This window comes from Canis lupus, chromosome 8 (genome assembly GCF_048164855.1).
Source record: "Canis lupus baileyi chromosome 8, mCanLup2.hap1, whole genome shotgun sequence".
Lineage (NCBI taxonomy): Eukaryota > Metazoa > Chordata > Mammalia > Carnivora > Canidae > Canis > Canis lupus.
The window spans coordinates 35,119,585-35,130,766 of record NC_132845.1 but is presented as its reverse complement, the minus strand read 5'-3'; the positions used below and the strand labels follow the sequence as shown (position 1 = coordinate 35,130,766).

At 45.5% G+C, this 11,182-nt stretch overlaps 1 protein-coding gene across 5 annotated transcripts in view; it reads left to right on the top strand.

The window, feature by feature from the left end:
- Positions 1 to 69: 69 nt before the first annotated feature.
- The window catches only part of SORT1 (sortilin 1), a 66,810-nt gene continuing 55,697 nt past the window's right edge, over positions 70 to 11,182 (top strand). For 4 of the 5 annotated variants that reach the window (XM_072834865.1, XM_072834864.1, XM_072834863.1 and 1 more), the window contains exon 1: positions 70 to 375. In XM_072834865.1, the coding sequence (XP_072690966.1) occupies positions 85 to 375 (291 nt within the window). In that variant the 5' untranslated portion in view covers positions 70 to 84. Of the gene's footprint in view, positions 376 to 683; positions 743 to 11,182 lie in introns of those variants that run through there. The other variant, XM_072834866.1, reaches the window with a different exon arrangement.

The following is an 11,182-nucleotide window of genomic DNA, read 5'->3' as shown; positions in this document are numbered from 1 at the left end:
GGCGCGGCGCCGGCGGCGGGGGCGGGGGCGGGCGCGGGCGCGGGCGCGGGCGGCAGGTGGCGGCGGCGTCGGCATTCGGCGGCGATGGAGCGGCCCCGGGCAGCCGCGCACGGCCTCGGCCTCCCCCTCCTCCTCCTCGTCCAGCTGCTGCCGCCCGCCAGCCTCGGCCAGGACCGGCTGGACGCGCCGCCGCCGCCCGCCGCGCCGCTGTCGCGCTGGCCCGGGCCCGTCGGGGTGAGCTGGGGGCTGCGCGCCGCCGCGCCCGGGGGCCCCGGTCTCCGCGCCGGCCGCTGGCGCCGCAGCGCGCTCCAGGACGACCAGGACTGCGGCCGCGTCCGGGACGTCGTGGCCAAGCTGGCCAACAACACGCACCAGGTGAGCGGCCGCCGGGCCCCCCCGGCCCCCCCCCGATCCCCCCCGGCCCCCCGCCCCTCGCCGCGCGCCTGGCGTGTCCACCGGGGCCCGGGGGCGCAGGCCGCCCCCCCCCGCCCCCCGCCCCCCCCCCCCTCGCCGGGCCCCGGCTGCGGCGGCGAGTCCGGCCCGCGCGGCTGTGTCGTCACAGCGGAGGCAGCCTAGACTTCCACGGCATTCTTTTTTTTTTTTTTTTCTTTAAGTTGTCACAGTCTCTCGAGCGTCGTTGCTTTGCGTCGTGTCAGTAATGAGGCTCCCGTGGCCAGGACCCGCGGGGAGGCTGGAGGAAGGACTCCCCAAGCGCCGAGCAGTTGGGCTGCGCGAGGCGAAGGTGCGACCTCGCCGGCGGCCCTTCCCGGAGCGCGGCGGGGCTCGGGTCGCTGCGTGTCCGGACGTGGAGGCGCCGGCTTGCAGGGGGCTCACGGCCACCCACGCGCTCTCTCCTCCGCCTTCAGTTTGACCTTCTAGCCTGGCCTTGGCCTCGGACCGGGTTGTCTTCATCCTGCTGTAACAAGATTTCCAGCAGTCAGGACCCACATTGCGGATGGTCTCCTGTGCGCTGGGTTCTCCTTGGAAACTTCAAAAATTGTGGTAGCTCTGTCCCAGGGGACAGGCCCCTCGACCTTTGCACACTTACGGGCTTGACAAAGCCCATTGTTAAGAAGGTCCTGGCTCCTTGCTCTGGTGCAACACGGCATCTTCCTCATGTTTCTCAAGAACTAGAGCTTTAATTGTTGCCACCCGTATTTGCACAGTGTATTCTCAATTTGATATATTCTCTGTTACATCCCTTCCTCTTTCGGGAAGAGTTGCACAGAGGAATAAAGACAAGCGCTTAACTGCACTTGGCCCGGTATAACCACATCCCCTGCCTGCCCAATCTCAGTCTCTCCTTGAACTGCCCTTCTCCCTCTGCCTGGACTAGTTACCTGTGCAGAGTTCTCAGATGTGAGGTCCCCGGGGCAGCTGCAGTCAGAGCCCCGCCAGTCAGGGAGAGCCCCCACTTAAGGCCATACAGCCAACAGCTGCACCAACAGCCAAAGTAGTGCTGATGGGTGAGGACCAGTTGGGTACAGATAGGGTGGAATGAGTACCGGGGAGATAATGGTGTAGATTCCATCTCACAGTGGGGAGTTGAGAAAGGCTTTACAGCGCTGATGGTGAACTTACAACAGGATCACTTCCTTCCGGGAGTCAGCTGGACACAGAAATCTTACCCCACATTTTAGATTCTTCTCTTGCTGCTTGCCCTACCCTAGGACCTGCTGCTACTCCCGAATTATTCCCTGATTGGTTTGACTTGATATGTCTTTTGTAAACTATTGATTTCTGAAGCTAGAGGTTGAAAAAACTGGAACTTGTTCTTTTAGGTCCATATGAAAAGAAACTTCCCTCTATTTCTGTCATTTTATTTAGCTACTGTTTCCAATATATTCTTTGTGTGTGGCTTCCCCCCCCCTCAGTTTTCTTTCAGTGACCTATTTTTTTTTTTATTTTTATTTATTTTTATGATAGTCCCACACAGAGAGAGGCAGAGACATACATAGGCAGAGAGAGAAGCAGGCTCCATGCACCGGGAGCCCGATGTGGGACTCAATCCCGGGTCTCCAGGATCGCACCCTGAGCCAAAGGCAGGCACTAAACCACTGCGCCACCCAAGGATCCCCATCAGTGACCTAATTTTAAATAGCTCTTTTTGCACTTGTTAACCAGCCATGGTCTCTTCTTCAGAAATCCCATCCTGTTTATAACATGTATACATGGTGAAAGTGAAGCCGTTGTGAATAATCTTCACCTTACACATAGTTGAGTAAAGGAGTTCTTAGAGGTCCATCTCCTTAACCAGGAATTACGTAGTAGGCTGTTCTGCTTTTCGGTTCTTCATTTTTAGAAGTCCTGATAAATCATCCTGAACCGTACTGAAGAGATCTAGTATTTTGGGACCTTTCATAAGCAGTGTGAAATAAAAGTATCAGCGTGATAGAACAACTTTTTATCAGGGATATTATATACTTTTTAGAGTAGCCTTTCATAAGATGGCAGGATTCAGTTCCCAAGAAAATCAGAAGTTCTTGGTTCTCTTATTTGTTAAAACTTGCTGTTCATGTTAAGCCATGTTAATTCGTATAGTCAGTGTATGAGAATGGCCTCCAAATGTCCAAGATGTGCCGGATGCTGGGGGTGCTGAGATACAAAGAAAAGATAATTCAGACTGGACAGTGAAAAGCCTCAGAAGGTTTTAGCAGATCTCCTAGACTGTTGCTTGTTTGGCCTGTGAGAATATATTGGCATTTAATCTTTACAAAGCAAGGTAAAACTAAAGCACTCTTTTATATTCTTCTGGTTTTAAGAGATCTGTGCCCTAATGACCTATAACTTAGGCTCCTTCCCTCATGAAATTTGGCAGATATGTATGTGTATTTATAAATGCCCTTCTTTTATTTTTTATTTATTTATTTTTATTTATTTAAGATAGTCACAGAGAGAGAGAGAGAGGCAGAGACACAGGCAGAGGGAGAAGCAGGCTCCATGCACCGGAAGCCCGACGTGGGATTCGATCCTGGGTCTCCAGGATCGCGCCCTGGGCCAAAGGCAGGCGCCAAACCGCTGCGCCACCCAGGGATCCCAGTGCCCTTCTTTTAGACTCAAGAAATAACCTCCTTTTTTGCCTTTAACACAAAACTGTTTTCATGCCACACTTTTAATTGATTCTTTCCTTTAAGCGCTCGGAGTGTTTGTGACATGTATAGCCTTTGCACATGAGAGAAATTGAGCAAGCACAGAAGATTTTACTAATGTTGGTTGCTAAGTTGGATTGCTTCAAAACATTCCTCCTATAAGTACCCCTTTGAGGTTAGGCATGAAAACTGTCTTAAAGAAACAGATGAAATGCTTTGGCCAGAGTTGCAGTGGTTGCTGACATAATTTCCGTACTTTTCATTCCTCGGTTCTGACTGTTTGATAATTTCCTTAAAACTTTCAAAACTTACGATTAAAAGCCAGCAACTGCTCAGTCTCTGTCCTCCCTCTGCTCCTGTCATTAACTACTCCTTCACACAGAACTCCCCAACTTCTACCCCAACATCAAAGCATCTGGTTTCTTAAATAAACAGGCCCTGTAGAGAGACTGTGTTGTATGGCATGTGGGCTCTGAGAAGAATGTGCGTGTTTGTTTGCTGGTGCTGGCAAGGCTGAGTCCAGGCTGACAGGACTGAATGTGCCTGTTGGAGGTTCAGGGAGCTGCCGCTCCTAGCCAGTTGTGGATCTTTGTCACACCCGGAAATCTGAAGGGGTCAGTGCCTTTAACTGCCCTGGAACTTTCTAACTGCATTATTTATTACCACATCCAGCCTCTCCCCACGGTACTGTCCTCCCCAGCACTCCACAGCTCACCCTTGAGTTAATAGCTCGACCCCCCCCCCCCACCCTTGAGTTAATAGCTCGATTCTGTTCCACTCGTTTGTTTTACACCAAAGTCAAAGAAGAGGAATTCTGTTTCCTTCTTGGTCCTGGTTGAGCAGAAGGAGCAAAATCCTCGTGAGGGTTCTACACCCATGCAGTGTACTAATCAGACCTTTAACCCCTAAAGGACATTAAAATGACTTCTGCATTGGGGATTTCAGTTCCGAGTGTCAGCAGATTTGATGAAGTATATTTATATGGGGAAAGGTTAATCTTCATCTGTGGTTTGGTTGAGCTGAGGGTAGAAAGCTGTCCAGGCAGGACAAATGGCTCCGAGGGAATGCAGTGTAACAATTAGGTAAGTTCTCTGCTGACTCAAATATTTGGCTCTGTGTGTAGTGATTTTTAATTAGAAATCTGAATCTCCTGTTTGTGGAAATAATTGGAAGAAGGCTTATGTTCTGGTCAATTTCTAATGGTTATTTTCTTTCTGTAATGATAATAATAATAGGCTCTCCATCCTGCTGTTTTGATCTGATCTCTCATGTCAGGTTCACAGAGGCTATTAGCTTCTTCTGCACTCTGCTGATTTCCAATCAGCTCTTGCCAACAAGCATTGGATTCTCAGTGGGTGTCTGCAGAGACTCTGCTCCCCAACTTTGTCCTAGTTGGCCTGTTATCCTTGTGTGATCCTCACAAGAAGGGCAATGCTTAACACTGAGTGGTAACTTTCAGAGCAGGAGTGACGTCTGCTCACCTCTCTCCCTTTCTGTCCACCCCATCCCTCAAGTTGTTTTTTCTTTTTTAAAGATTTGAGAGAGAGAGAGAGCGCGCACATGAATAGGAGGCACAGAGAGAGAGGAGGAGAATCCCGAGCAGATTCCATGCTGAGTGCAGGAGCCCAACTCGAGGCTCAATCTCATGACTCTAAGATCATGATCTGAGTCGAAACCAAGAGTTGCATGCTTAACCAACTTTGCCGCCCAGGTGCCCTTCAAATTCTGTCTTTACAGAAAGTGAAATGTGTTTCAAGACTGGAGAAATGATGCTCAGATGTTTTATATGGTTAGAAGCTAATATTACGGTAGGCAAAACTATCAGATTTGACATGTAATTAAAAATACAGCTTTTCAGGGCACCTGGGTGGTTGAGATGGTTAAGCACCTGCCATCAGCTCAGGTCATGATCTGGAGTCCTGGGATGTAGTACTGCATGGGGATCCCCACAAGGAAAGAGCTTGCTTCTTCCTCTCTCCTTCTCTCCTACACTCATGGACTCTTTCTCTGAAATAAATAAATTAAATATTTAAATATATAAATATATAGCTTTTCTAGCAAAAGGCGTTGTGATAGTAGCTCTAAAAATATTATCAAATTGATAGTGCGTTTGTAAGTTTCCAAAATTTTTCAGTTACCTTCCTATCTCTTTGTAATAGTGTTTCTTTTGCATCTGTTACTATTTTAAAATTTTGGGAGAGATTTGTTCTTCCCATTGTCTAGGTAGCCTCAGGGATCTGTGTGTAGGTGGGTTTGAGGAGGAATGGCACTTGAGGAACATGCTGGTCAATTTCTAATCAAAGTCGGGTTAGTAATATGTGGCTGTGAGCTAGCTGGGTTGAATGAATCTTCCTAACAGACCCTTCAATCCTATAGAGGTTGTTAGGTGAAAGCCAGACACGTGGAGGGTTTTTCTGTTTTTTGTTTGTTTTTGTTTTTTTTTTTTCAAAGATTGAAGCTCTTTTCCCTGCTCTACCCCGAACCCTAGTCTCAGGAAACCACAGTGAAAACAGAATCTTCCATTCAGAGCCTGTGGTGTTTTGCTGAGGAAGTTTTCTGTGAATGCAGTTTATTTTCTGTTTTGCGTTTCGGAATCTAGCTCTCAGTTCCTCATCTACAACATGAGAAATTTTGGATTAAATTTAAAATGTCTAAAACAATTCTGACTCATATGGAGAGGGGGAGGCCAGAGGTTGTGATCACAAATGTTTATTGGTTGTTTCCAAATTTAGAAGCAAATTAAGGCTGTTCTGCTTCCCAGGTGAACTTGAACATAGCCTGGGATTTCACATCTGGGGGTAATTTGTTACCACCTCCAGAGCTTGCTTCACTGAAATACGAGTGTTCTTCAAGATAGCAGGATTGGGTTTTTTCATATAATTATGAAAGACACTTGACTCATTTGTTTTTTGAGTAATACTTTATCATTCTCTGTTGCCTGAAAAATCTAATGCTAAGCAAAGCTACTAGCTTGGATAGTCCAAAAGCAAACCCAGTAAACATGTAACAGTAAATTTTTTTTTCTTCCCTACAGTACTATGCCAAAACTGGGGCCTTTTTCTTTTTCTTTTTTCTTTTCTTTTTTTTTTTTTTTTCAGTCTTGGCTGCTTGTGTGTTTGAAAATACATGATCAACTTACCCATTAATATACTCAGCCCTGTGCTAGCTAGAATCATATGAGTGATTAATTGGCTTGATTTTTTTTTTTTTTGTCAGAAGAAAATGTGTGGGGTTTTTTTTTCCTTCTAGAGCTTGAATACTCTCTCTCTCATATTTGCTTTTGTTAAGAGTTTTGTTCTTTTCTTCTTGTGTGTTCTAAGAAACTAAGTTCTGATATTGTACTTAAGCCAGTTTGCAAGTCTGGTTCAACAGTAAGATCACTCTGAAGGACTAAGAGAATTTAACTGGGGAGGAAAATTTTGATTGACTTTGTACTTCCTAGACAAGATAGTTCAAATCAAATGTCGTATCTGGGGGTAGCCTCCGTGGCTCAGCGGTTTAGCGCCGCCTTCAGTTCAGGGCGTGATTCTGGGGACCTGGGATCAAGTCCCACATCGGGCTCCCTGCATGGAGCCTGCTTCTCCCTCTGCCTGTGTCTCTGCTTCTCTCTGTGTGTGTGTCTCTCATGAATAAATAAATAAAATCTTTAAAAAAAATGTCTATCTGGTACCTACTGTTTGTCAAAGGGATGCAAATGTTGTATACAAAATTCAAAAGAGAGATCTCAATACCCAGATTTGAGTCCTGGCTCTGCTGCTTTATAGCTGTGTGATCATGGACAATCACTTAACTTCTCTGATCTTTATAGTTTTTTAAACTAGAGAAGCAACTTTAGGATTATTTGGAGAGTGAAATAAAAATTTTACAAAATGTTTTGTTAAATGTATTATGTTCATGTAATTCACTTAAGCACTTAGTAAACTACATATAGTGGAGTCCAGGCCTTTTGACATCCAAGGTAAATGTTCAAGATATTCTCATCGGTGCTGCTTTAAGGATTAGGTGTTCAGAGACGGCTTGATGGAAATTTGGAAGAAGTTTTTAAAAAGGCAAGCCCACTATAATGCAGTGGTCTGGAAGACCTCTTGGATGCAGAGAGAATCAAAAGTATGGAAGTAATTCTTAAGGAGATCTGTAAAGGCATGATGGTAGGGAAATCTAGGATGTCCTCAGAGAATGGTTAATGGAAAGTTTCTGTGGAGCAGAAGGAGCTGATGAGTAGTATATCTAAGGTTTCCAGAAAAACATATAGAGAAGTCAAGAAAGGTAGGTCTTGGGCAGGGCGGGAGGAGGAAGGAGAGGGGAGGTCTGGGCAGGGAGTTGTACATTGGGACTTCCTAGGGAACATCTCTTAACAGGTAGTGCTGGACATGAAGCCAGAGCTGGAGAAAGCAGAGGTGGGAATGGGGAGCCAGGAAGAGTTGAGCGTTCAGAAGTTGGCCATTGCTGTGGTTTTGAAGAGTAGGTCTAACAGGAGGACAGAGTAGAGGGCAGGGCAGACCACCTTTTATACTTGAAGTGCTAAGGGTCCTAAGAAACACTCTTGGACTCCTGGATCTCATCAGGGGAGAATGGGAGCCAAGGCGTGAGAAACCCAAGAGCTCTGAGATGGTGAAGCCAGTGAACAGATTGCTCTTAATATTTGTGGGAAAGGATGAGGTTGAGTTCTTGCTGATAATGTGCTTAACAGTGTGAATCATAGATTGTTAGGCTGATTAGCTGCCCAGATCTCTTACTTTTACTGATGAGGCTAAATGATTTGTATGTGGGCCAAGAGCTGAGAGTAGAACACAGATGTCCCAACATGGTGCTACATTTGGAAGTGCTTCATAGAGATATTTTATTTTATTATTTGAGAGGGAGAGAGCACACAAGCAGGGGGGAGGGGCGGAGGGAGAAGGACAAGCCAACTCTCCGCTGAGCAGGGAGCTTGACTCAGGGCTCAATCCCAGGATTCCCTGGGTCATGACCCGAGCCAAAGGCAGACATGGAACCTACTGAACCACCCAGGTGCCCCTCATAGAGATGTTTTGAATTAATGCATTTGCTTTAGGGATAAGGCAAGGTTATAGACCCCAGCTATAAGTCATAGAATTGTGAATTCTCTGCTCCTTAAGGTCATTGAACCCTCAGCAGCGCTCAGTTAGCCTTTTTTTTTTTTTTTTTAAGATTTTATTTATTCATAGAGACAGAGAGAGGCAGAGACACAGGCAGAAGGAGAAGCAGGCTCCATACAGGAAGCCTGACGTGGGACTCGATCCCAGGTCTCCAGGATCACACCCCAGGCTGCAGGCCACAGGGGCTGCCCTCAGTTAGCCTTTTTAAGCCTTAGTTTCCCTTCATATAAAATGTAGCATCATCAGGGGCTTTGAAGAGAAAATGTCTTGAAAACCTTAAAGTATGACATATGTGTGATTTATGTCATTTCTTAATAAGCCTGTTGATCTGGCTGCTGATTCCATAAGGTCCAATTGTCAGCCAGATGATCCTGATAAATACCAACCCCAGAGGAACACATGCATAAGAGGAGATACATGAGATGAGGTGGTTTTATCACTTGGCAGAGTTGGGTGACAGGCTTGGGTGGGGGTGGCAAGAAGGAGGCTGAGTCAAGATTGGCAGCAATGTGAGAAGTGTATGTGTTCTTTTTTTAACCTTCATGATTACATCAAAATTTTAACTTGTTAATATGATTGGCAGTTCTTTGAAGCAGTGGATAGGAGGGAACATGATCTTAGATCAACCTGGCTGGAGTCAAACTTCAGTGGTGAGCATGGACACATTAATCTCAGTGAGCCTTGGTCTTTTCATCTATAAAATGGATATCCTAATATCTATGTCTTAGGGTCATTGTGAAGATTAAATGAGATGTGGGGTTTAATGTGTATCCATCCTTTATCTTACAATAATTCTTTCCACAAAGATTCTGATGCATTACCAGTTAGATGCCCAAGTATTTGTGTATGTACTTGAATTTTTTTTCATTGCTGTAATATTCCTAGAAAATCATCATGGATACTCAGAGAAACCAAATCTGGCTTAAGAAATATATACTACTTATGTCCTTGGACTTGGGATTTTACGAACAAGGGTATATAAAGTAAGAGAGAGATTAACTCAAGTAAGTGTCTTTTCCTGAAGCTATGGGAGATTCAGGAGAAATAATAATCCTACCATCATTTAGTTCTAGTAGTTTTCAGTATATATAGTTGTTTACTCATAGTTTTAAAGAATTTACGATGGTAAAAAATAAGACTACTTATCATTTGATAACTACTTCTGTTTCATTAAGCTGTAGTTTATTGGAGTTAGTGACTATGGTTTTAACAGCTCTGAAATGGCACGTTGCTGGCTTCACCCTCATTTGTTAACAGGCACCACTGTTAGATTTGCACGGTACTAACCTCTGTGAAGCTTTGAGAAATAGTAACAAGATGTGATAGGTGCTGCTCAGGAACTTTGCTTGGAAGCATAGCAGACCAGAATGTTAATGGAATTATTTTTTCTTAGGTGCATGTCTCTTCAGTCTAACATTTGACCATTTCCTGGCCTGTGTTAACCCTCTGTTCAGTTAGTGTGATCTGTCCACCAGTCCATTGAGCTGGTCATGTGCTATGTACTTCTCCATCTTTGTTCACATGGTTTTCCTCCTGTCTCAATGCCCTTCTAGCTCTAGTGGCTTTCTTTTTTCCTACAACATTTAATAGTGCCGCGTAATCTAGCATTTAACTGTATTATTCCATCTCATGTTCACTTTGGTTTATGAAACTTTTTTTTTTTTTAATTTTTATTTATTTATGATAGTCACAGAGAGAGAGAGAGAGGCGCAGAGACACAGGCAGAGGGAGAAGCAGGCTCCATGCACCGGGAGCCCGACGTGGGACTCGATCCCGGGTCTCCAGGATCGCGCCCTGGGCCAAAGGCAGGCACCAAACCGCTGCGCCACCCAGGGATCCCGGTTTATGAAACTTTTTTGCCTCGGATTATAATTTTATTAAAGGTGGGGGCCAGGCTTGTGCTATTCCTGCACCACTTTTGCCTCACACAGTGCTGGAGGGAAGAGTAGTCATTACACCTGTAGTCTGGAAGCAGGCAGGTAGGAGTTTGAATCATTGCACTGTCACCTACCAGCTGTGTAATTCTGCACAAAGTACTCGACCGCTCTGAGGCTGCTGCTTCACCTCTAGAAGGGTAGGGGTATGTCACCTGTCATAGGTGCTCAGTAAGAGTTCACTACCATTATTGGTATTCTTTATCTCAGCCGTTGCAGATTGCATACCTTCCAGATGTTGGACATTGTACTGGATCCTCAGTCCTGGAAACTGATGGTGGCACACGGCCGACAAGAGCCAACAGAAAACATGAACGTTAAACAAATATGTAGTCATAAATATACCCGGAAGAAGAAAAGTACCAGCAGGAGAATAATTGACAGAGGTCCTTTTAGTCAGGGGACATTAAGGACTCACTGAGAAATTATTCGAACTGAGACTTGAAGATGAATAGAATTTGATCAGTAGGAGTACCATGGGCAGAGAGAACCGCAGGTTCGAAGGCCTGGGGCTAGAAAGAGCTCGGTGTGCCCAAGGGTCTGGAGGAAGGCGGGTGTGGTTGCTGCAGAGGCAGTGAGGGCTTGGTCACCACCCCCAGTGGGTCAGTGGCTGCCAACTAGGGCCTATCCCTTATCACTTTTTCTTTGAAGTGGGACTAAGATTTGGAAATCCAGCTTTTATTGGGCATAAGGAGAACTGAGTTATCCCACAAAAGTGAACTTTGCAAAAACTAAGCCCACCCTTTCAAGTTCCAAAGGTTTTTTTGTGGTTGTTTAATGAGAATCTTTCTAAAATATTTCTCTGCCTTCTTAGTCAACAGTATGACGCTGGATCATTTAAGAAGAGATTAAATTATTTTAATCTGGCGTGGCATTCATGCCCTCAAGGCTGTTGAGATGTGTGGGGCCTGTTTGCTTGTTGGAGCTTACTTTTTTGTTCTGCAGAAATGACAGTCCCCTTGGAATATCCATCTCCTTCTTGCTGCTGACCCTGTCTTGAGACGTACTATCCCCCAGATTTTATTTGCTGCCTCTGTAAGCT